The 27,696-nt window shown below is 40.7% G+C and overlaps 1 protein-coding gene across 2 annotated transcripts in view; it reads left to right on the forward strand.

The window, feature by feature from the left end:
- Positions 1–1,260: 1,260 nt before the first annotated feature.
- Positions 1,261–27,696, forward strand: part of inpp5a (inositol polyphosphate-5-phosphatase A) — a 215,933-nt gene continuing 189,497 nt past the window's right edge. Inside the window, exon 1 of one of the 2 annotated variants that reach the window (XM_079690298.1) lies at positions 1,261–1,767. In XM_079690298.1, coding sequence (XP_079546424.1) covers positions 1,690–1,767 — 78 coding nt within the window. In that variant the 5' untranslated portion in view covers positions 1,261–1,689. The remainder of the gene's footprint in view (positions 1,768–27,696) is intronic. The other variant, XM_079690297.1, reaches the window with a different exon arrangement.

A 27,696-nucleotide genomic window follows, 5' to 3' on the forward strand; every position in this document is an offset into this window, starting at 1 on the left:
TGTCCAGCACACAGTCTGAGGTAACATGTTGTTGGTGTTGAATGGTGAAGTTGGGCTGTTTGTGGCCTTATTCTGTTTTTGTTTGGATCAGTCTGCGCAATAATTTGTAGTTATTGGCCCCTTTCTTAGTTTCACCTGGTTCACAGTTGGTAACCAGACTTCAGGCCTGAATTCATGTGCGTTCATGTGAACTGCATGCCTGCACTGACATCCAGCTGCATTTGATCATGTCTGTGAACCCTGAAGCGTCATTGAAAGCTATATTTCATGCAAAGCACTCACCAAGTCATGCAATAAACATGTAAAACTTAGGGCAACAATCTCAGGCCTTATCAGCTATTTTTCAGTCAACAATTTAGTCTCTTCCAATATTATGGTAGCTCTAGTGTAGCCAGCAGATTTCCAGAACTCGTCATTTTGTTCAGTTTCTTAGCTCAGTTTCTTTTTTGTGGTTGATCCATTTTGCCAATTGATTTGAACAATCCACATGCAGCAGGGAGATGAGAAATATGAGATGACACCCACCACCACTCAAACTGACTAGCCATAAGATGCGTAAATGTAATATAAAACAAAAGTATGAAAATACACCCAATGAAAAATGGAAACAAAAAAAGGTGTACAGTATATGGCTTCCTTTTGTAGTTAGTCTCAAATGGCTGTTCCATTAACTACATTTTTAGGAGGATAAAATCCAATCAATTTTCTTTCATTAAAAACATTCAGTCAACAAATCCTGGCGCCAGGGTCCACAAATATAGTTGGAGATATGACGTCTAATGCAAGTATACACCTTCCATTCAGTTTACCTTATCGCTGAAAAAAAGCTTAGTCCTGGTCAGAGAAATAGAAGATTGGTTGCATTTTGGCAAATTCTTAATTTACTCGAGAACAACGACTGTTTATCTGCATGTAACAGAAGCCCACAAATATGTGATTGGGTCAATACTTGCACTACAAACAGACTATAATGGAAATCAACATGTTTCACATACATCTTGTCCCATTGCTTTACATATCTTGCTTTTATCTAAATATTTTTGATAGATTATAAAGAACAATGGAAATAGTTGATCAGTTATGTAATCTTAAAACAATCAGAAATTGCCGTGGACATGCTGAAAAAGACAAACGCTCACCATGGCGCAGTCCAGTTGTGTCCGATAATGGGCACAGTGACGTTAGTCACAGAGCTGCTGTGTTTACGGTGTGCTGGCCCTTTAAGACAGCCCGTGTTTCCATTGGCACAGAGACGTCAGAGCAGTGAAGGACTCCAGCCTATCCTCTCCAAACAGTGAAGGCAATGGTCCTGGCAGAGTGTCCTGCTTTCGGAGGGAGACTTTTACACTGTACGAAAGCTAAGGGAAACACTCGTCGCTGATGTGAACCAGAGCCCTCGTGCACTCGCCTTGGATTAAAACAGAAACTTTTACGATGGGTCTGAAGGTGAACAAGTAGCATTAGAAGCTAACCGCCGACGGACCTTCCACTGCAAAGCAACTCCGAGTAGATGCACGGCCAATGCTGAAAAATATGCTCCAGCCGAGCCGCCTGAACCCCGGATTCAGCAGCAGATTCCCCGCGTTATAACCAGTTTTGTGAGACATTCTCCGGGCTTCTGTTTTTATTTTTCCCTCCGCTCCTTTCCTATAAAGTCTACTGTACGAGACCCACCTGCGAGAGAGCATTATGGCAGGGAAGCTGACAGCAGCGCAGGGAACAGGAATACTGCTGGTGACAGCCAACGTCGGGTCATTGTTCGAGGATGTGAGTGTTCCCTTGATACACGTTGTCTTTCACTGTTTTCTGTTCAATGTTGTGTGTTTAGGTTTTTTTTGCCATTCGGCCGTCTTCACGTTATGCTTAAATAACGTCTCAACTGGTCACGACTCGTGGTGTATGTCAGGTCGGCAGCCCAAACATAAACCCGCCACGCACTAACACATGGGCCTCACACAACCATATAAACAAATATGCGTATGTGTTAAAGGTAGGCAATGCCCCATTATTTCTCTCATGAGTATTGATTATAGCCTTATGCTGCAGTATAGTCCTAATGTTCTATGATCCAATGTTGGGCAAAGGTAAACACTACTGTATTTGGTATACAGTAACAGTATAGCCTACCAAGTATGAAGAGGACACAGAAGACAAATTAGTTTTTCTTAGGAATCCCAAATGCACCACTGTAAAGGTCTAAAATAAGTATTTATATGTGTGGTCGCTTGCTAGAATGAATATTTTTGTTTTTCACTGCATCACCGGAGATGTTACCTGCTACACAGCTCATGTTTGACACCCTCTATATTTCGAATTGATGACTGGGCTGCCCTGCAACATTTCCATATACAAGAGTAGGGTATTTTCTAAAGTAGACGGTGTACATAAACTCACCAACATCCTATTTGCATCTTTATGAGAACAAGCCACAATTAAATATTGACTCTAGATAAAGCAACTTTGCTTTGCCGAAGAAAGCAAAGGCATACTCTGTTGAAAAATAGGTGTGCCGGGGCTCTTAAGGAGTGTCTGTGCAGGTTGTTGAATGATATCTCAGGTTGTTATCATGCATTTGGACTCCTTGCTTTTTATGTCAGGCTGTAACTTGGTACCTAATGATACTAAAATATAGTGGAAACTAAGTGTTACTATTAAAGGCTTCAAGTCCAAACGCTCTTGTGTCACTTTCAGTATTTTGTCAATACAGAGTCCCCCTCTTCCTCCCTCCCTTCACCCGTGTGAAGAGCTGATCCAAAACATGAGGGAAGAGCGTCTCCCTCGCTGGAGTAAGCCTATTAATAGCCTGCCTCCCTCTCCCAAAAGCAGCACGCTTTTGGTGTCTTGTGGATCTTTTTTTTCTTCACCAGACTTCTCAGACGGAGCCAAAATGTGCATTAGAGCATGTTTTTGTCGTATTTATGCTCATATATAAAGTTATCTTTGGTCTGTATTGTGTTGACATCCCTTATGATGTATGTATGAGTTCTATCAATTCTTTATTTATGGCTTTTTCCGCTATTAGGTCCATTGTAGATAAGTCTTGTGTCATGACGGCAGAGCCTGAATCCTTCAAGCTCCCATATGAAATGCATCAAGCCTTCTAAGGCTGATGGTATATCCCCATATCATCTAGAGTTTCATCTCTGAATGGAAAATATGCTGTTTACCTAGCTTATTGCAAATCAAATGACGTCGCTCCAGACTCCGTGTTTACAGCTCTTACACATGTAAACCCACTCTTTACAGCCTCAACATGCAGTTGTGGTGTATTTGAACAAGGACAGCTACTCTGCAAGAATTGATTAAAGCATTTCATGTAAATTATACACAGAGTTTTTCCCTTGAAGGTATAAGTGACCTAAGTATAAACGTGATGACATGGCTTGCTATTAAATACAACATACACATATGTTATTTAAAGATTAATTTCTTTGTCAAGTTATGTTTAATCTTCCACAAGAAAGTGGAAGCTAGCTCAGTAGCTACTGTTGTACCACAAACGTATTTATAATTGACACAGTACTGTGCCTTTTCCCCCTTACTTTCATACGCAATCTCTAGCCTGTAATTAAAACGGATCCTTTGAAATCCTCTTTTCTGCAGTCAGCAATGTCCTTTAGCAAATTATAATTTTCTCTGAATCCAGTTATGAGATATTGTTTAAACAACATTTGATGTGAAAGACAAACAGTCCTCCTCACGTTCAACTCTTATTCTGTTTGTTAGCTCTCTCAGCCATACTCAGGGAATCTCATTATGACCGCAAACATTCCATTTATGAAACAGCCATCAAGAGTAAACCATTATTTGCTTTTTGTTGAGTATCTCATGCTAACTCTCTCTGTGTTTCTAAAGTAAAGTCCCCCCCTCCCGATGACAGCTGGGTTATGCGTTGGCTACTTTACTTTCAGTGCGTTGTTTGGGCAGTCTAGAAACAGGGCTAGGTTCTGTGTCAGAATAGTGCCAGCGTCCTTTTTTCAACTGCAACGAGGTGAGAGCGTATGCCATCGCATGGGGCCACCGAGGAAAAATGCTGCACCCAGCATATTTTTTCTGAGCGCTCCACGTTCTCTTGTGGCTGCTTCCGAGCACTTCAAGAGGAAAACATCTCAACTTTTCAGAAAAGCGCTGGTGATGTCCTGAAATTGGAGGAGAAGCTTGTGTCTCTCAGATGTTTAATATCAATTAAACAACCAAAAACTCATTTGTTTGGGCAGATCGGCTGAGCGGGCCCTGAATGTTGCTGCCGCTGAGTGTAGTAACGTTATCGTCAGATGTTGATTATCATCCTTGTCGGATGAAACTCGGAGCAGGCTCTGCCCCGTGCTTTACCAAAAGAAGATGCTATGAAGACACAGGGCCTTAGGTTTTTAATGGTAACCTAATTAAATAGAGCAGCATGCAGCTTTGCAGATTCCAAATTTAGCTTGTAGGGTCTTTCAATGATGTTGTTGTACACTTTTATAATATTATTCTGTTCCATCTGTGGCAAAAACAAGCAATTATAGTGGAAGTACATTGGCGCTGCTTAATTCCCCGGAAGCAATACATTGTCTGTTTTGGAGATGCCTGCTCGCACTTTCGCTCAGTGCTGAACTCATTAAAAAATGTGTTGGCCCCATAGGTCACTTGGACACAAAAACATTGGAAACTTCGAGAGCTTCAGATGAAATTATGGTGACTTTGTGCTGACAGATACGTGCAAACCTGCCTGCGTGTGAAGATGGAGCTTAAACATGCATTATCATCAGTATACATGAAGTCCTCCCAAGTCTTAGGATACTTACTCCCCCAGGCTTGGACTTGCTATCCGCTCCCATACTGGAGACACAGTGGGAACGCACTGTGGGAGTCCCACAGGTTCAGCCTGTAGAACACAGTTCACCATAGATAGATGAAGCTTAATAATGATTTTGCTTAACTTTCAATTGTTGTCAGTTGCCTGCTAAAGGCCATCACAGATAAAAAGACTAAAAGTGATTGAGAATGCAAGTGCACATAGTAAAAGTGAATCACTTTTTATAAGTCACGACTGCGGCCGCACGACATGGATAAAATACTAATTTTGATTATTTCGACTGATATTGCAATTCCGACTTGATTCACAGTATTGAAGGGGTTAATCATTTTGGACCATTATCTTCATCATCATTCAGAATAAGATATACTAAAAATTATAGGGGAAAAGCTGCTACAAATGTATTGTATTTTAATATTTTAGGCACACATAAATGAAGAAAAGTATTTAAAAGAATTAACAGCTACAATAGCATTTCATGTATTTTTTCGATGTTGGCGGCAATTTCAACTGAACTACATCTTGTTAATCAATACCAATTTATCATGTTTGACAACCTGAGTATGTGCCTTGTTTAAAAAAATCTGACCACCAAAGGTGATCAATAATTATTGATGCCAAAAAATGTAATTCAGCAAAAAAACATTTTAAAGTTATTATTTTATGATCATTGTTTTAATGAGCATTCTTACCAAACTAATATATTTGATTTGGTCTGTAGAATAATATTTGTAAGCCAGTGTATCTATGAAGCAGCACAATCCTTAGTTCAGTAACAAATGTGTGTTTCCCGCAGCCACATTCAGGACATCATTTAAATTGCACCAACCTGTAGCACAGTGTAGGGGATGATGGAGTCTCTACATTAGTTAACCCAGTTGAACTCTCAGTGAAAACTATTGGCAGAATGTGGGCAACATGCTAAGGGAGTGTTTCCCTTTGGCCTGCGGTTTGTTTGTTCAGGTGGAAACCCTGCTGGATGGACTAAGGTGTCACCAAATAACAGCACCATGACGCCTGAGGTGTAGGTCTTGTTTTGAGAGAGGATGGAGGTGTAGTGTCAGGGTAATCTGCTGTATAAACAAACCAGTAACAGGAAATGACTCTTTAAAAAAAGTTTGGACGTTTAAATTATTTCTTAACCCTAACCCTGAGAATGTACATTTCAGACAAGCCTGTGCAGGTAATGCTTAACTGAAGTTGCTGGAATTGGAATCCAGTTATTTTTACGTATTGTAGCACCCAAAAATAATAAGTCATTCGCAGTTATTTTCACACACCCTGTTATAAAAAACACGAGTTAATCATGGAGAAGTTTTAGGATTATTGTAAATATCCTAAATTATGACAGGAAAAGGCTGCTCACTATGAATCTTGAAAAAAGTGAAAAATAAAGCCTGATTTTGAAATTGTAGAAAATAAAGAACAGACCACTTATTTGGGACAGTGATAGTGATCTCTGGTGGTAACTGAATCTGGCTTGTTGACAGAGATCATATCATGAAATCAGGAGATTTTCCATTGGAAGGCTCAGTTGGATTAGCCGAAAATATGATTACAATCTGACACACGCCAACTCTACTGCCAGTTTTTATTCCCAACGATGTAAGCTTATGTGTTTGCTCTGCTTTCCAGGGATCAGCATATTATCTTAATCTTGGCTTTCATTCTCCAGTTCTTTCATTTCAATACAAACTGGTCATTGGCCGGTGTCTTTCATTGATTACAACCACTGTTTTTGATTACATACACCTCTCTTTGGACCAAGCCAAGAGACCTATATGTTGAGGCAATAGATGTATATGAATAGTCCCTTAGTGTGGATTTCCAACTTATTTTTCATCATGTGTCTCCTTCTCCTGTCCACTGACAGCTCATTAGCTCAGGCTTTCACAGCCCGGACCCCCAGAGCTGCCATATTTACACCACTAAATATAGCACAGAGCAGGAAAAAATACCTTTCTGACTCATTGTCCTCAAACCTGGAAGCAATGCATATAACTGCTTCCATTATTTAGTTTTCAATGAACATTTCAGTGTGTGTGATTGGGAAGTATTTGAGAGGTTATACCAAAAGTACTCCTCTGCATCTCATTGAGGAGCAGTACAGTTGTATTTTCCCTGTAAACATGTGAAGATGTTACTGCAGCCAGCATAGAGGCTATATTTAGCCTTTAGTCACATGGTAGTGAATTCCCTAACTGAACAATGTAATTGAGCATCCAGGATGTGTATTTATATGTTGCAAATATGTGATACCAGACATTGTGGTTAGCATGGAGGAAACAAACAATGGGTGTCTTTATTTCTAATATCAAGTTTCTTCTATGTGTCCGGCTTTTTTGGCCCAAGTTTTAGGAGGAGAAGCTGAACGGCCGAGACTGTGACTAAATACTTCATCTGACAGCTTGAGTTTGTGTTTCTTCCTCTGCCAAAATCTGTTCCAGTGTGTTGCTGCAGGAGTGGAACAGTTTATAAAAAGAAAGATCAGATGATGCTATTTCGGTTTTTTCCCCGTCCTGTCATAATACAGAATTAGTATTTCAAAAGGAAAATATGTTGTAAAAGGGCTGAAAGTCGTCTCCAGCAGGCGACAAAAAGTCAGAATTGTAAGTACAACATATTATTTCCCAGTGTCTAGCTTCCTACAGTGACAGTTATACATCTGACAATGAATTGTTATGAAGGATAGTATAAGTTCTACACTTTATGTGTAGGCCTGGATTTCGATAAAACTGTTACACATTTCAAATGCATTTTTAGTTAGTTACATCACAATTCGTTTTTATATTCCCTTAATATATGATTGTTTAACAAAGTAAAAACGGTAGATGGCATAACATTTTATAGTATTGCAAAAGTATTAGAGGTTTACCTTGTATCACAGTGTTTCCCCTACCATTGTCTTGGCGGGGCGCTGCTCCCTGCCAACGGAGCCCCGCGCTAGGGGTTTCACAACTACCAATATTTACTAGTCGACACATTTTTCAAAATAGTAGTCGACTAGTCGTTACGTCATAATAAAGACACACAAAGAGAGGTGTACAACTGTATTTTATATTGGAACTCATACAGTAACATTAAACACTGCATTTTAATTTGTGTTACATGGCTGAGTAAATAACAAACAGTAACTGGACTCACCAAAATCGACAGCAAAAAACTCTTGTTTACATAAATGCCACGTAAATCCAGTGCGCAACACTTTATTCGCTGTCCTCCACGATAACGTCCACCTTTCCATATTTTTGGTTTGGTTTGAACACCAACGCATCGACATGTGAGGGAAGGAGGCTTAACCGCTTTCGGGTGACAGTGTTGCCTGCCAGGGAAAAAACCCTCTCACTCGGGGTGCTTGTGGCTTGAATAGCCAGGTAGCTCCTCGAAAGCGGGGGAAGCGGTGCACTCCAGTGGATTATCCATTGTGGGGATATGCGGTGTCCGCTGGCAGTAATCCCGTAGCTCATCATCCGCATCACTGTTGACCCGTGTTTTCTTGCTGTTCGTTTGCCTCTGTTCAGTGCTGACGCCGGTCCGTTGCTCACTGGTGCTAGCATTACTGCTAGTGCTAGCTGTCGGCAGCGGGTGTCTCATCTTCAGATGGTTGCGCATAGCAGATGCATTTGTATTGTACTTCAGTACAGCTGTACACAACTGACACTTCACTGTGGAGTTGGTTACATCTTCGTTGAAGTACTGCCATACATAAGAATGTCGGACGTGTTTTGGAGCATTTTGCAGCACCTCGTTTACCTCAATTTTTTTCACGACTAGTCGACTAGGGCCTACAGCGCCGACTAGTGGTAAAGGTAGTCGACTAGTCGACTAGTCGATTAGTTGGTGAAACCCCTACCCCGCGCCCTGCCTGAAATTCAAGGTGTTTATGTTTTTTTTTATTTAAAAAATAAATAAATGTATAGCACCAAATTGCAACTGAAGTAATCTATCTACTGTACGGTCTCTTTTCACATTGAACATATGCTTTTCTATTAAATAAACTAAACGCCTATGTTATTTATCCAATGACAGTGCACGTTTCAGTGTCCACTGCTTTGCGTATTCACATTCTCCCTCTGCTCTGTTTCTGAAGGCTCCGCCCCCCCACCACACACACACACGAATGCATACACTCACAATCAGAGACAAGAGCGGAAGAAAAGAGGAGAGCAACAAAGTGTAAAAAAGTCAAACAAATCTGCATTACTGCCCCGAGCTCTGCTGTCTGCCCGTTTGTGTCCCCCCCCCTTTTCAAATTCGTTTATTATTTTTTAATCTCAAGCCTTTATCGTCACGGAGGAGAAGGACACACACAGCCTGCCCAGGTTGACGTGCGCGAACGCGACAACGAACGTAGCGTGCGCAATTTAAAAATAGCTCACAGATGGTGAGCAGGTACCGCGGTTTTGAACTACAGTATTGAATTTGACAGAAAACAACAATGACACGCCAGCAGAAGAATAGTCTAATGAGTTGGGTGAAAAGAAAGACAGGAGATGTGAGTTGGTTTATTCATTAAATTAGCTCAGGATAATTGGATGTTCTGTCTACACCTGTTGATGTGAGGCTAATGCAGGATTTGCTAGCTTGATGCTACCGGCATTTAGCAGCAGTGACTCAACAAATTAAGATGTATCGTCAGCAATGTATGACAAGCAGACTGCTTGTTTAATGTTAGACTCACACCAATAGCTCAATATGATGATAACACGATTGCTTTCATATCAGAGATCAGATGAGGTGGAGCTGCCTCCAGCAATAGAGGATGAGGCAGAGAGAAGCAGCAGCAGCACAGGGTTGCTGCAGGTATGTTATGCTGTAGTCAGGTGATTTAAATGTATCAATGAAAGGAAGATAGGCTACATGATAAGAAGGGAATACAGTTTGAATGAAAGTAATACAGTACAGTGTAACACTGTAATGTATTACTTTTTAATGTAAAAATATGTTGTTACTGTACGATATCAATAACAATAATCCACAGCTCCTCTCTCTGCTCCAGAGGATGTCCTAGCAGCACCCTGCCAAGGCAGTAAACCTAGGGGAAACACTGTATCACACATTGTGTGTTAGATCGACAAGCTGAAGCAAAGGCTTTCATTTTTAGAACGACACCTCTGTGGTACAATCTCACAAGTGTTACAATCTTAGATCAAACACTAAGCATTAATGGTGTGTTTGTAGATTTTGCATGATGCACTGTATAATGCCCATTATATGTATAACTCATGTTATATCATCACTATTTGAACCACATGTTGGAAAGATGTTACCACAGCCGATTGCGATGGTGTTGAAATACTTTTTTTCATGTGTACTCCATACACTATGTGTTCCACACATTGTTTTCCTTTTTATACGTGTAGCACACAATAGGAGATGGTCCGTGTCAGACGCGTTCACATTTGCTGGAAGTTTGGTTTAGTGGAGGTATGACGCCTGAATAGAGTGCGCAGGAGGCAGGACATGACGCAAACACATTGGGGGTAGTTGGTTTGTAATTTGATCATAAACCAACAAGTCTTGTGCCATTGCTTGAACATGTTTATGGGATTTCGTATTTGGCCCTGACTGACAGGTTTCCCCGAATCTCATTGTCCCTCTATTTACATATTTCTGTTTTTGTGTTAAGCCCTGCTCCTTCACCCATTGGTGTTTGCTTTCTTCTGGTTTCACGCCAAACGTGAAAGAATCCTCATCAACACGCCTACTTGCTCACCGGAAATTCTTCGGATAATGACCAACTCTATTCAATCAGACATTACACATACATACTTTGATGAACCTGATGTCGAACTTCTTGTTGTTTTTAGCTGATAATATGGTTGCATACATTTCCAACATAACTCAATTCCCTCTGCAGATGCACTATGTCATAAATCCCTGGCAGTTATCATAGTTCCCGCAGTTGTGTGTTTCATTAGTCCAGATGTTTCTAGTTTATCCTTTATTTAATGATAATCCAATCCTGAAGCATCTTACAAATGGAAATACATTATTGAAGGAAGAGTCTCACTGTATTATATTTTAACTGTACTATGTATTATTTTATTGCCCTGTACTTAAATCATGTTTTATAATTGTTTGTGTGATAGAGATTATGCAATGTGTTTAGTGTTTGTTGATTGTTATGTACCTGCCTAAGGACTGCAGATGGAAATGAGCTATTCTGGCATAATTAATCTCTTCTCTTTTCTGAGATGAATGTATTTATATGCATGGTCCTTGTTGAAATAAATACATAATGTATCCTCAGGCCTCTGTTTTTATGTACCTTTTTTAGTTTTGTAGCTTTTGTGGCTATTTTTATGAGCTGTGTCTCCCAGGTGCTGAGTCAGGTCAGCATGCCCCAGAACACAGCAGAAGAGTGCTCAGGCCCAAACTAGCAGAGATATGGAGATGGTCATGTTGCTCATGCTGAAAACCATCTGTCCCCCCGTCAGGTCCCCCCGTCAGGTAAAATAAGCAGTCACTCACTGAACCAAACAGGAAGGTTTATAGTGTGGGTCTCTCAGGGGAAATGACGCACTCACAGACATATATGTGAATCTAATGACATATAACATGAGACAGGGACTTTACTGTGGGTCGACACGGCCAACCTTTTCCAGAGCTCATTGACCCCTGCTCAGGAGGATTTGATAATTTACGTGTGAGCAGAGCGGGACAATAACCAGCCAGGCCCCATTGGGCCCAGGTAAGGAACTGGGATAAGGGTGGGAGTGTCGACAAGCAAATATTGGGTTCAATCCAAGAGCCATACATATCCAGGATGGGAAAGCCAGAGGGGGACACCCAGCACCCATCGTACTGAAAAGGACTCATTCATAAGATTCCCAGAAGAGACAACAGTGTGGGTTCAGTACCCATTAAAATGCACATAGAACAATCAAATTTATGCAATGTAAGCATCAAATTATTATGTCTGCTTGTTTTCTATATCTGGTTGTTGTCCTTGAGGCACATTTAAGGGCCTGTATTAGACTTTCTTAGTCTACTTAAAACAATTTGATTGATGAGATTGATCTGTAACATTTTACAAACAAATCTGACAAGCACCCCACTTTAAGTCTTGTGTTGATCACCAATGTGCTCATCATTTTCTGGGAACTGAGTCAGTCGGTGTGAAAAAGCATAAAAAATGACCAAGAGACAAAAAACCAGTTGTCTTGCACAAAGACTAGCAGTAGTAGTAGTAGTTGACTAACAGGGCCTTTCAAGTACAAGAGGTAAAATATATAGCTGTAGTAATTTGCATTTCAAAGTCAGACGCAAAAACAAAGAGGACGTTAAACTACTATTTAGGTATATTATTTTTTTCTTACTGATAGTCTCTGTTGGAGCCATGTTGCCTGGGGGCCATGAGGTTTCAGCAGCAGTTGCACGTCCGTACATGAGGAATGTTAGTTGACACCCAGAGAGAAGTTACTTGAGGGAGTTGTTTATGTATCAGTAGTATTTCCCAAACATTAGCTCCAAGTCCTGACATGCCTGGCTGCTTTGTCATTAATTGCATTTGAGGATTGAAGAGGTGTGGTTATTGGATGTTGAGTGTATTTCAGATTAGTTCATTATACAGACGATGCCATAGCCCTCACCATCCACACTGCCCTTTCACACCTGGACCAGAGGAACACATACAGTGGGGCAAAAAATAATTTAGTCAGCCACCAATTGTGCAAGTTCTCCCACTTAAAAAGATGAGAGGCCTGTAATTTTCATCCTAGGTATATTTTTGCTCACCGTTCTTGTGATCATTTTGACCCCACGGGGTGAGATCTTGCGTGAAGTCCCAGATCCAGGGAGATTATCAGTGGTCTTGTATGTCTTCCATTTTCTAATAATTGCTCCCACAGTTGATTTCTTCACACCAAGCTGCTTACCTATTGCAGATTCAGTCTTCCCAGCATGGTGCAGGTATACAATTTTGTTTCTGGTGTCCTTTGACAGCTCTTTGGTCTTGGCCATAGTGGAGTTTGGAGTGTGACTGTTTGAGGTTGTGGACAGGTGTCTTTTATACTGATAACGAGTTCAAACAGGTGCCATTAATACAGTTAACAAGTGGAGGACAGAGGAGGCTCTTAAAGAATAAGTTACAGGTCTGTGAGAGCCAGACATTTTGTTTGTTTGTAGGTGACCAAATACTTATTTTCCACCATAATTTGCAAATAAAGTCTTTAAAAATCAGACAATGTGATTTTCTGGATTTTTTTTTTCTTCTCATTTTGTCTCTCATAGTTGAGGTATACCTAGGATGAAAATTACAGGCCTCTCATCTTTTTAAGTGGGATAACTTGCACAATTGGTGGCTGACTAAATACTTTTTTGCCCCACTGTATGTGAGAATGCTGTTCATTGATTACAGTTCAGCCTTCAATACCATTGTGCCCTCCAAGCTGGTCATCAAGCTCAGAGACCTCGGGCTCAACAGCGCCCTCTGTGACTGGATCCTGAACTTCCTGACGGGCAGTGCGGGTGGGAAACATCACATCCTCCACCCTGATCCTCAACACCGGAGCCCCTCAAGGCTGCGTGCTCAGCTCTCTCCTCTACTCCCTGTTCACTCACGACTGCGTGGCCACACACAGCTCCAACACTAGGGGTCGACCGATTATCGGCCTGGCCAATAATCAAGGCCGAAATTCCGCATTTTAGAGATTATCGGTATCAGCCTTTTTTTAATCAAATTGCCGATACAACTTTGGCTCTGATGCGGCCGTTTCTCTGGCTGCAGTCACCACTGTTCACGAGCAATGTCCCGCCCACAGCGCTATCCGATAGGCTATTACTGAAGTGTCAATCAACACTGAAGATTTTCCGGGCTGCAGCCAACCAGAGAGGCGGGACTTTCTCAGATTACAGCCAGGTGCGAAGAACGCAGACAGAGGCAAGCAGCAGCAGTGAGCGGTGTTTCGAAGGTAAAACAGTTGAAAACCGAAGTTCAATAAACCCAATCCCCTATGCTGAAGTTGCAAAAACACCACGATCTGATGATCCAATTCTATCAGTTTCCCAGTTACAAATGGACCGGTGGGCGGGTAGCATCTCGCAGCGGAGAAACTGTGACGTGCTGGGACGACTGGGACTGTGACGGCTGCTAGTGGAGCCTCGCAGCAACTCTGCTTTCTGCACCACAATCTGGTGCTGCTGAATTGGGACTACAAAATGAGTGAGACTCAAATATCAGAAGTTCAGAACAAGTTTTAGTAGTTTTTATTTTATTTTTACTTCATTTACTTTTACTCAGGGCCACAGAGAGGAAACCAGTTTTAAGATGTTGAAAAGTTAATTAAACATAAAAAGGCATTTCAAAGAAGTTGTGTTTTTCTACATTTTGACACCAAGATTTTCTGATTTTACTGCAAATGTATATCGGTTCCAAATATCGGTTATCGGTCTCCTTGATTACTAATAATCGGCCAGATCACAGGCGGCAATGAGACGGCGTACAGAGAGGAGGTCGAAAACCTGACATCTTGGTGCCAGGATAACAACCTCCATCTCAACGTCAGCAAAACAAAGGAGCTGATTGTGGATTACAGGAAGCAGCAGAGAGATGGACACGCCCCCATCGCCATCAATGGGACTACAGTTGAGAGAGTCAGCAGCTTCAGGTTCCTCGGTGTCCACATCACTGAGTACCTGACATGGACTCTTCACACCACCACCATCACCAAAAAAGCTCGACAGCGGCTCTTCTTCCTCCGCAGGCTGAGGAGGTTCAACATGGACTCCAGGCTGCATCACGGCCTGGTACGGCAGCTGCACCGCCCTCAATCGTAAGGTTTTACAGAGGGTGGTGAAAACTGCAAAGAACATCACCAGGACGGAGCTGCCATCCACGGAGGACCTTTACTCCCACCGGCTCAGGAAGAAATCCCTCCGGATTGTAAAAGACCCCATCACCCCAGCCACAAACTGTTCAGTCTGCTGCCGTCTGGCAGGTTTACCGCAGCATCCGGACAAGAACCACCAGATTCAGAGACAGCTTCATCCCACAGGCAATAAGACTGTTAAACAACTGAACTGTTGAAACAACATCCATAACATTCATCTGCTACTTAATAATTTTATTTTTTATTTATTTTTATTTATTTATTCTACTAAAATCATACAAAAACAAAAACGTATAATTCATACACACAAATGAACAAAATTAGTAGAAGCGGGAGGGCTACTAATTTTGTTCACTTTTTAATATTTACTTGCTGCACTATATTCTTTTGTTTTTCTGTATTATTGTGTTTCACTGTTGGAGAAGAACATAGCTACTCCGTAGCTATGTTCGTATGACAAATAAAGAACCTTGAACCTTGAACCTTGATTATTGCTTGATTTGCACAAAGAACGTCAGTTAGTCTTTCTCTCTGGTTCTACTAAAAGCTGTGTTGTATTTAATAATAATAATAATAAATGGAATTTATAAAGCGCCTTTCATGGGACCCAAGGTCGCTGTACATGGTGGACAGACAAAACAAAACAGACAATGAGGAGCAAACAAAACAAGAAAAAAATAAAATAAAGGAAGCCAGGGGACCAGGAAAGGACTAGGGTCCGAAGGCCTTGGTGAACAGGTGCGTTTTTTAGTGAGGATTTGAAGATGTCCAGTGAGGCAGCTTTCCGGATCTCGGGAGGAAGTGCATTCCAGAGGGTGGGGGCTGCAACACTGAACGCCCTGTCACCCACAGTACGAAGGCGAGAGCGGGGGATGGAGAGCAGGCCCGTGTCTGAGGACCGCAGACTCCGAGAGGGGGTGTAGGGATGTAGGAGGTCTGTTAAGTACTGGGGGGCAAGGGTATGGAGGGACTTGTACGTGAGGAGGAGTGTTTTATAGTGAATCTGGGACTTGGCCGGCAGCCAGTGGAGGTGGATGAGGGTGGGGGTGATATGTTGCCATGGCTTAGTGCGGGTGAGAAGCCTGGCCGCAGAGTTCTGGACATATTGGAGCCTGGCCAGGGTTTTGCTGGGAACCCCGGACAGGGCTCCATTGCAGTAGTCCAGACGGGATGTGATGAAGGCGTGAATGAATGTTTCTGCCACAGAGTCAGAGAGTGAGGGGCGGAGTCTGGCAATGTTTTTGAGATAGTAGAAGGCGGATTTGGTCATGGATTTGATATGCGCCTGGAAAGAGAGGGTGGAGTCCAGGATGATTCCCAGGTTGCGGACTTCATTTGATATGCTGCTGAGATAAGATACTGTATTACAATGTCCTTCTGCTGTTAACAAGTTTGTAGGTTGGAATACACTTCGGCTCCACCTTTTAAAGGTTTAGTTCACCCAAATCAACCAAAAAAGTTGAAAAACAGCTATGTTCCCTGGTGACCAAACGCTTCCCTGATGACCGGACGTTTACCGACTTTCCTGTTGTGCGATTCTAGATTGAGAGAGTTAATTGATACATAAAATGACATAAACGAGCTACAACTGTACAGATACTCATTGCTTTGAGAAAAAATATTATTAATTTACGCCTTTTACAAGTGAAGATATAGTCATTTGTTCTGGGAATGTCATTTTCGAGCCTGAGACCTGAAAAACAGGCTCAGGCTCAGGTTAATGGCGTGTCATGAAAGTGTTGGTATTCATACCTGGAACTCATTGCACAGTTTATGTGGAGTGCTTAAGCTTGTGTCAGTGCTATTTGTCAGAGGAATTTGGCTCACTTTTATCTTGTAAACCTGAAGTGTCTTTTAAAGAGTCTGCTTAGCAACAGCAGGACTTCTGTCCGCTTATGTTTCTGTATTGCAAATCACTTAACATACATATGTGTAGTGCAGTGGCAAACCGTGTCTATCACAACTGGACCTTCCGTAGACACTAGGGATGCTCCGATCGCCAATTTTGGGGCCGATCGAGTGGGCGGGGCTTATGGGGGTCTTCCATTTTAAAGTGATGTTTAAAACTCAGTTAATGGGGCTCAGTTAATGGGGCTCATTCACTGGCGCTTCCACAAACCACAACCAACATAATTATTACATTCAAATGAAGTACATTATTCAAGTTTACATTAACTTTGGAGAATAACACGGGAGAAATGAGCGGAAGTTCTCTCTCTCTCTCTCTCTCTCTCTCTCTCTCTCTCTCTCTCTCTCTCTCTCTCTCTCTCCTGACAGCCTGTCAGTATCTCATGCAGCTCACTGATCCAGTAATGAGTGACCCGACAGTGAAGAATAAACATATGTATAACTAGTTTAGCTTGTTCCAGAGGTAGATAAAATAGCTAAGTGTGTTAGGTCTAACTCTCAGTGCGTGTTTTGCTCCACTCACCGGTCCGTCACAGCGGGTGGAGCTGCAGGATTTCTGCTTCACACACGTTGCATACCGCTATTTTATTGTCTTTTTCAGACACTTAAAATACTGCCAGACTGGTGAAGCCATTTTGGCGAGCTTGTTTTGCCGCGCACAGAGAAAAGTATCAAGTATTTTACGTAATTCGATCGGCTCTCGTGATCGGCATTTTTAGAGAGCACCGATCGATCGGCAGAGAGTGAGTATCGGCCGATATCGATCGGCGGCTGATTGGTCGGAGCATCTCTGCTGAATACCTTTTAAGGCTCTGATGGTTTACCACTGGTGTAGTGATGATGTCAGTCAAACATGCATTTTGCTGTATTAGAAACTGAATAATGACGGAAGTGTTTTCCCATCTCCATACTAGAAGCCAAAAGTCTTAATAAAAAAAACTGTGCCCCGTTGTGTCGCAGAAGCATGACCTCTCTCTGCACATGTTACACCAAAAAGCTCTTATCACCAGCAGCTACAGGGGTTGTTCAGAAAAGGCATCAAATTGTCAGAGACATCACGTGTCTGTTCAGTTTGGACAAAAGGAATGCATATCTTTGCAGACTTTATCTTCACTTAGATATCTCCCAGCTTGTTGCAATTGAATCATTTTGATGAACGGAAACTCTTCTGAGTGATCTGTTCCCTGAAATTTGCTTTCTCTTTACAACTCAAAGGATAACTTCTGTATTCTTCAACCTGCACATATTTTCCCAAGTTATGGTATCTGACTCACTATGGTGCAATCCATATTTGATAATTCTCCAGTTTTAAGCATGAACGCTGCAATGTAATTACTTATTGCCTCCACACCCTCAAACAAAATGTCCTTGCTTTATCAACTGACAAGCTCAAATAGTTATTGTAATGTTTGGATGACATTATGGAAATGACCCTACTGAGAAATAAATAGTTTATTTAGCTTTTGCTTGAACAGACTGTTTGATATTCTGTCATGTTACTTGTTACCAGAAGACAACAATTGGTTGCCAAGACTGAATATACATTTACCATTTTTAGTCACCTTATATTTTAAATAATTAAGATACTATACAGTAATACATCAAAGTAATAATGAACATGGGACACAAAAGAATGTTCAAATGCTTTACAATTAGTAATTAACACAATTATTTGAAACTTAAGTGGTAGTAAACTTGTCCACCCTCAATTGCTGGTATACAAAACACAAGTAGTGCAGCTGTTGTGATGTTCTTCACAGATCACTAGTTTCTTGGTCATCCGTTGTCTCCCTTTCAAATGTGGGTTTTCTTGACCTTTGTGCTGACCCCCACCATAGGTCCATTGGCCCTTCAGCATTGAAGTCTTGGATTGGCCAGACTAATACATTTCTAATGTTAAATAAATGAAAAGCATTCACAGTTAAGAATTAGATGTTAATTATTGATGCTGTAAATGACCTTTAATATGTCTAACTATATTTAAAATGTGTTACCTTTTTATAGAAGTGATTTATATTTTTATGCCAATATTTTTCCTATGGTAAAGTTTCGTTTTGCACTTTTATTTTGGTAGTAATAAGATCGGGACTCATATTTTGAAGGAACTTTTACCGGAAGTGAATGGACAACAGAGCAGAATGTACATATATACTTCGCCTCCCAAGACTTTACACATTTCCTCTTTGCTTTTCGTTCGGGTTCACCTTGCGCTTTATCAGTTGAATCACTTTGAACATTCGTTTGAGATGTTGACGGGTTGGCTGAACTTTTTACCCCGCAGTCAAACAACTTAATTTGCTTTGCCATTTTTTGTAAAACAAACACACGGCGCACCGCGCACACGAGTAAACGTGCATCGCTTTCTGGCTCCGTAATCACACCAATGCACGTGCAATTTAAGTATCAGGTTCCGACTGGTCACAGCAATAACTAAATATCACTCTTAATACAACAAATAATTAACATTTATCTCTTTTGGGGTGCACATTTTGCTGTTTGCTGTCCTTATTTCTTTATGTTAAAAACTGGTTGAGGCCAAGAATTGGTTGACATTTTTTCTGAATGGTTGCCAATGGCAACCTGGCAACCGTTAGTGTCGAGCCCTACTTTAGTAAGACGTTGAGAAAAACAAACCCTAACCTTTATCTTTTCGTTTATTCTTTCAAATTATTTCCATCCTAACAGCTCTGGCCCCTTGCCGCCAGTGCTTGGGTTTCGGAATAATAGTTGCTCATTTAAAGTTGCCAATAAAAGTTTTCACTTTTATTTATTAGCTACTTGCATATCCCCATCTTCCAAAGAAGTGTTTACTCACATATCTTAAGGGCATATGATGATAAACTTGTTTCGCCAGATGGACAAAAACATACATTTTACAATTGGAAAGTTATTATTGGCAAGCTTTAACACATTTACTTTGCCTCGATGATTTGAATCTACTGTGTTACACTCTTGAGATGTTACTCTGATATAAGTCACAGATATATCCAGTGAATCAGGTCTGTACATTGTCCAACATTTTTTCTTTTCACACATGTAGCACAGAACAGCAGATTGTCCTTGTCAGACATGTTGCCGGAGGAAGGACATGATGCGTATTACACCCTGGTTGAATAGTTGATTTGTAATTTGGTCAGAAACAAACAAGTCTCTTGGCGTTTCTTGAACTAGTCATACTATTTGGCGTCATCCCTTACTGACATAACTTCCTAAATCTTGTTGTTTCTCCAGTTAGACCTTTTCCTTTGGTGTTTTTGTGTAGAAGACCCTTCTTCTTCACCCTTACGTTCTCCCGGTTTCACGTCATCAACAAGCCCACTGGCTCACCGTGAATGTCCCGCACCATGTTGCAGTTCAAATGTTAAATGGGTTTTAGTATATAAATCCCATGAAAAAGTCTCCTCCCGCTGGGATTCTTCCTCTCTATTTTAACTCCCTTTATCCCCTGCAGAGACCTCTACTCTCCCCAGTCGCTTTGACCCCCATATGCTCTCAGCCTCACATATCCAGCAGGACTGGTGTTTATTTAACCCTAAGGCTTTGATGGAAAGTGCTTATTGTCTCTGGTCCCCCTACAGTCGGTGGGTGAACATTTCTCAGTTAAGGCCATTGTTTTTCTTCCCGCCGTGGCCCCAGCCTGAAAAACGACCTGCTGGTCTCGACAACTCATCAAGCAGGGCCTGGTACGGATTTACTAAGCTCATGGCTCTACTTTTCCTCTGGCCGCAGTTGGTGCTTCTATACATATTGGGTATGATTTGGCCTGAATATACGTTTTTGGTGAATAAAAAAGCATGTTCATGCATAAATCAGAATGATACATTGCCCAAAAGTATATCTTCAATCACTCAGAACTATGTCTGGTTTATTTCACCAACTTGCCTTTAGTCATAATTGAAAACTCCCTCCCAATGAACATCAGTATTTGACTGTTTGACACCCTCTGGTTCCCATTTAAGGCAAGCCAAGATTTACGCTGAACAGAAGGAACACAGGAACACACTACTGAAATAGCATGATAACTCCTGTTATGTCACATGGCACTCCAAAGAGTTTCAGCTTTGCATTTATTACACTTAAGAAAGCAAATTGTGTGGAATACCGACCATGTGTTTTGTATAGTACCTGGTAATATCATTTAATGGCCATTGCTGGTCAGTTCTCAATCCAACACGCGCATGTTGTTTTCTTCGCTCAGATGCAAATAGGGCCAGCTGCACGGGGGGGAGGGGCGGGGGGGTTACTCAAGTGTTACTCCTCAGAAAGCTTTTGTGGTGTTGCAGCTTGGCGTCTGCTTTAATTACTCCATAATTTGTCCTCCCACTTTCAGCCTCAGTTCTGGAGAAAATGAGGGTACCGAACAGCTGGGATTTTTTTTATCAAAACAAGGAACATCAGATTAATACTGTATTTCAAAACAGTAAGAACCTTTATTCAAAAACTGTTGAAGCAGCTTAGAGGTGACGATATCCCCTCCTCCTCTTCTCCTCCTCTTTACACCAACATTAAATATGCTCTTTGCTAGCTCAATGCAAATGTACAGTATTTTGATGTGTTTCTTATACTTTATAAAACACTGTCAGACACTGCACTTGTTTTGACAGTAAAAGTGATGTCTTTTTCTCAGTAAAAAGGTTAGTTGAAGCTCTCTTGTTGACTGTGCTGTGTGCCTGAGTTGTGAACAGCTGGGTTCGAGTGTGACCACTCCCCACTGATTTTCCCCTTTGTTTCTGAAATTGTCACTGGGGCTTTGCCAGTTTTCCACAAATACTGTATACGTGTGTTTTTGTGTGTGTGGTCCCAGTCACTGCCTTATCAAGCGTGGCCTTTGCAGAGGGTTATCACTTGGTCTTCCACTAGCGACAGTAAAGTTTCCACTGCAGACAAATGGAACAATGAAGACCCTCCCTCGCTTCTCCACCACTTCTGCCTCTCCTCAGGTGGCTATATATAAACCTCAACCAAAAGTATATCCTTGTCCAAGACATCCTATTATTTCTTTCTGCTGTTGCCAGAGAAAAGTCCCATGTTACCTGGGAAACTGTGTGACAGTGAAGCACTTAGCCTCACCCAAGGTTCCTCTTCCAGTAAGAAAAACTGCGAAAGAGACAATAAATCAAGTAGATTGGGTATTTTAAGGAGTAAGATGTAATTTGACATGTCTAAAAGTAGCTCTTCATTGAGATTTTTTGGGATAAAATTGCAATATACTGAAATCATTCTTTCTAGCTTTTTAAAAATTATTTTATGATCAATGTATTTATCTTTTAGAACTGTCTTTCAACTTTGTTAAACTGTAAAGCCCACTGAAACAAATGTGTGTCGTGAAATTGGGCTATAGAAATGAACTTTGATTCTATTTGACTTTGAAATCTCTGTTACATAAGACTGCGTCGGTCAGTGTGCCTGTGCCTCAGTTGGCTTCATTGATAAAAGAGCTGGAGCAGTACATGTTGTTCAATTTAAACAAAAAAATGGTCATTGAGTTGACGAGTTGTAGATAAAAAGAAGAAGACTTCACACTTGGCACCTACACACACTAACACACACTTGTCTGAAGGGTTGCTCTGGCCCGTCGCCTGCAGCATGTCAGCGCTCCTTCAGACAAGTGTCCGTTGTTCCGTCGGGCAGGAAGATTCTCAGATGCCTGTCCACGTAGCAGCGGAACAGATGGTACCGTCTCCACCTTGCCTGCTTAACTGCTTTTTATTACCTAATTTGGCCAGCGAGAGGCTATTGTTAGAGAACGAGGACAAATTAATAAAAAAGGAGTACATTTATCCACTTGCTAATGCTGATCCTTTAGCTTTTATAGGTATTTTCATTGTCTGGATGACCTTGTTAACACAATGTTAAATGTATGTTCCTGCACCAACCCTGCTTAATGTGTCATTTGGGTTTTAGGGATGTTCCAGCTTTACTTTACCACTGAAGTAGTATGACACAAATAAAATGATGTACTTAGGCCATTTAAAGCTGTGCAATAGACATAAAACTGTCAGACCCAAAGTAGAACGAGGATGGTATGGCACCTGGTTTGGGCTCGTGTCTTGTAAAATGAGTGTAAAACTATAGCCTGGTAGTTTCCTCATGTGGCACATCTTCAGTATCCTTATGCTTAGTGCTACATTTACTCATATCTGTATATTTCAATTTGAGGCTCCACTACATTTCAGAGGTATATGTTGTACTTTTTACTCTCTTTTATTATTTTTATTTTAACTCTCACTCACTTAGTTACTTTTGACACACAACACATGAAATGCTGATATGGCATAATGCAGTACTGTTCTACTCATAAACACTATTTCAAGTCTCTTAATGATGTCGCCATTGACAAACTACAACACTAAAATGTTCTTGGATGTATAAAAACAAGATGATATATGATATAATAACCATGATAATACACTGAACAAAAATATAAATGCAACACTTTTGTTTTTGCTCCCATTTTTCATGAGATGAACTCAAAGATCTAAAACATTTTCTATATACACAAAATAACCATTTCTCTCAAATATTGTTCACAAATCTGAAAAAAATCTGCGATAGTGAGCACTTCTCCTTTGCCGAGATAATCCATCCCACCTCACAGGTGTGGCATATCAAGATGCTGATTAGACAGCATGATTATTGCACAGGTGTGCCTTAGGCTGGCCACAATAAGAGGCCACTCTGAAATGTGCAGTTTTGCTTTATTGGGGGGGTCTGGGGGGGTCCGAAAACCCTAGGGTTAAACCCTAACCCTAACCCTAACATGTCACCCATTGAGCATGTTTGGGATGCTCTGGATCGGCGTATACGACAGCGTGTTCCAGTTCCTGCCAATATCCAGCAACTTCGCACAGCCATTGAAGAGGAGTGGACCAACATTCCACAGGCCACAATCAACAACCTGATCAACTCTATGCGAAGGAGATGGGTGACATGTTAGGGTTAGGGTTTAACCCTAGGGTTTTCGGACCCCCCCAGACCCCCCCAATAAAGCAAAACTGCACGTTTCAGAGTGGCCTTTTATTGTCAAATCTGATTTTTCAGATTTGTGAACAATATTTGAGAAAAATTGCTATTTTGTGTATATAGAAAATGTTTTAGATCTTTGAGTTCATCTCATGAAAAATGGGAGCAAAAACAAAAGTGTTGCATTTATATTTTTGTTCAGCATATAATATTGTGAGGAAATCGGGTCTGATTTAACTTTTTATACTTGAATTACATTTAGCAGATAATACTCATGTACTAATGTATATTATTCCGAGATTGGCCGTTGTGCAGAATGAGTACTTTTTGTACTTTAAGTGCATTTTGATGCTAATACTTTTCTACTTTTACTAGTACCATTATCATTTAAAGTACCTTTTTTAAATCAGGACTTTTACTTTTAGTGGAGTATTTTAAGACTATAGTTTTTGTACTTTTACTTAAGTAAATGATCTGAATACTATTTTTTTTTTCCAACACTGCTTATATCTAGTAGGGGTGTAACGGTTCACAAACTTTTCGGTTCGGTACGTACCTCGGTTTTTAGGTCACGGTTCGGTTCGGTACGTTTTCGGTACAGCAGAAAAAATTATCACAAAACATAAAATGTATATATATATATTTTTTATTATTTATTCAAATAAATACAAAATATAATAAAATAAACATTAAGGTGCAGCATTTCGATGAACTGAAATAATCTGTATTTGAACGTTACTGTACTAGTAGCCTACTCACAAAACATAAACTATTAGTTTTGGGTTTTTAATTATTATTAAACTGTGAATATTCACTCATAAATACAAAATATAATAAAATAAACATTAGGTGCAGCATTTCGATGAACTGAAATAATCTGTATTTGAACTGTACTGTATTAGTACCTAAGCAGCCAGTTTGACATTATGACTTGCTTGTCATTGTATTTTCATGTTTTTTTAAAGAAAAATTAACTTGTCCGCATTGCTTGCCGACAGGGCAGATCTGCTGGCACTAACAATGTCTCCTGCTGTGGAGAACACCCTCTCGCTAGGGACAGAGGTAGCAGATACAGCCAGGTAGCGCTTTGCTAACATGGCAACATAAGGATATTTGGCGTTTGTAATAGTTTTGGCTCGGTCTAAACTTTTTGCGAGTGGTGGAGGCTTAAATGCTAGTGGGAGTTGGGTTTGCACTTCAGTCTTTTTTCTTTTGGTACCGGTGATATTCACGTTCGGGTGATGCCTTTTCAAATGAGTGTGCAAGTTTGATGTGTTACCAGCCGCGTAACCAATTTTAGTTGAACAATGCCGACAAACAGCTTTGTTTCAGTCCACCTGTCTTTGTCCGTCATCCTTGTACGTAACTGCGAAACCAAAATGTTCCCAAACCGGAGACTTCAATGATGCTGGAGGATTTTCGAGCTCAACTTTATCTGCGTACGCCATTTCGACAGTTCCTCAAATTACTGACTAAATTTGAACGCATCCCTGTGACCAGCTCTCATAGTATGCCTCTCGTCCAATGAAATGACTTGCTCGCTCTATGACGCGTTGAACCCAATGTGAGCAAATTACACTGAATGCTGCGACGCAGCACCTGAGATTACTTCCAAAAAGTTGTTCACGTTCTCAATTTTTTTACGTTTAACATTATATTCGTTCGGTACACACGTGTACCGAACCGAATGGCCCGTACCAAAATTATTCATACATGTACCGTTACACCCCTAATATCTAGAGATTTACAGATATGGATTCTAAGAATATTCATGGAAATATGTCATAAGCCTGAAAATAAGCAAGGGGTCATCTTCAAGCCATAAGTTCATGTTCACTATCATGGGATAGTCTTTTAGAGAAAGCCTACATGTAGGCACAACTGATGCTAGGGTTAAGGTTAGTGTTGACTGAGCACTTGGATCCAAACACAGCTAAATTGAGATCTGAGAGTCTTATCTGATTGGCTGCGGCAGAGGTAAAGTGGTGTGTGAAGGGACACTTAAGAAGATAGGTGGCCGGGGATGCCGGTCTGGATCTGGCCTTTCCTGTCCGTCATATTTTCCGTACCGCTTCTCTGCGAGAAAAAGGAGTCGAACATTTTGAAACCATGCCAACATCTGACAAGGCAGATTAACACTGGCTTCTTCCTGGTGCTCAAACATTCCAATGTTGGTGTAGTCTTTTTTAATTAAGTACTGAAACAATTGTCAAGAAATTGGAGAGTACAATGACACCTGGTTGACTTTTGGTTGCTGCTCTTAGGTTCACTGGCATCTTTTCCCCGCCTAGTTTAACTGTTTTAAATGACATCTTAATCATTGGGATTCATAAGAGCTGAAATGAAATGAATTTATCCAGATAACTTAATCTTATTGATGTCTTCACATCAACAATGATTGCTATAATGAGTATGATGCAACAATGTGCTGTTTGTTTTGGCACAATGTAGTTTAAAGATGTGTCACTCAAAGGACAGTACAGTCAAGACACCGTTTTCATTTGTATTAATTAATCAATGTTAAACTTTACAGTTTATTTAAATATATTATATATTTATACATTACAATACGTTACAACCGGCCCACTGATTTATAATTCATCAGTGTTTCTATCAAAATGATTGATTTAGCAGGTATGACGGACGCAGCCATTGTTCTGCTTCTACAGTATGTTCATTATTATAACAATAACCGTGGTCATTTATTTGTGTTCATTATACTTTGGTGGCAGAGATTAAATCCGTGAAACAACGCAGACACAAGATGAAGGCCCATGGCTAAACCCCACATTTCAGAAGTGCATGGGCAGGCCTAATGAAATCAAGACATATTCTGTTAAGTTGTATACTTGCAGTATCCCAAAAGATTCCTACAATGTTCAAACCTCGAGATCTCCCTAATGTTAATCAAGGTTGTTTAATACTATACGATTACTGGGTCTGTTTGTTTTTGGAGAAGAGGGTACCTCCTGGGATCATTTCATTTCATTAGGAATCCAAACTGGGAAACTGATGGCAATGATAATGAATACATCAAATCACACAATGCCGTGATACAACATGTTGCATATGCCTGTGTGACTCAGTGGAGTGTTGTCTCATCAACAAGCCCAAATGATTTAGACAACAGAGTGTTTGAGTTTTGTTGGAATTTTGCATCTGGAACAAAGAGATTACATAGAACTTTGTCTTTCAATTCCTGTTTACTGGTCTTTCAGTTTGACCATTTTACGCTCCTTATCCTGTGTGTATGAATGTGTGTCGTTTTCTCATTTCATCCTGCCTTATTGTATGCCTTCATTCTGCTTGAAGGTCACCAGAGAGTGAGTGTACTGCCGGGGAGAGGTGATAAGATGAATCAGATGATGAATGGGAATAGATGACAGTAAAAAGCAACACAGGTGGCTCCATCTAGTCTAAAAGAGAGATGTAGCCCTACAGACTGAGGACTCACTGTATCCCAATTATAGCATGAAACAGTGAATCATCATTTAAGGATAGGAATACATCTTAGGCAGGTCAGTATTCTTTATGAAGTCCGCTGTGCCCAACATATTTGCCCGCAATGGAGCACCTGCTCATCTCTGATCCAGCATGTGCATGAGGATCATTCTATTTGTGGGATACACTCATTTCTCAGTATCTGGCTAGATGGTGAAAACTCGAATCCTATTTTGGATATTCTTGCTGCTGCTGGCTTCCACAAAAAGACAGATCTACAATACAACACATGGTTGAAAGCAATAATAATACGTTTAAATAAAAAATATCAGGTTCAACTTAATATTATTGCTTTCAACTAACCTATTACAGTTATGTGCAATTTGTTGGCATAATACATTTAATTAAAGTCAACGGTTCAGTTTTTTCAGTGAGCCAAAAATCTGAAAATGTTGATACACTTCTCGTTCAAATGGCCTACATGGGCACTTGGGAAGTTTTCTAACCCTAAAATGATGACACATTAAAATGACAAACTTGAAATATCCCCTGAAAATGTGTTTAGCCTCATAACTCCCAACTGCGGCTCTGTGATACCAGTTCATACGAAAGTTGTGAAACTGGATTGTGAAATTATTCATGTGTGTAATCAATTGTAAACTCTAATTTCCAAAAAAAGGGAAGTACCCTTTTTGCCTGGACCTTACCAAGGCCTTGTTCTGATGTTTGTCAGAGAAAAATTTAAAATATTTG

This window comes from Notothenia rossii (genome assembly GCF_949606895.1).
Source record: "Notothenia rossii genome assembly, chromosome: 6".
In the NCBI taxonomy this organism is placed as follows: domain Eukaryota; kingdom Metazoa; phylum Chordata; class Actinopteri; order Perciformes; family Nototheniidae; genus Notothenia; species Notothenia rossii.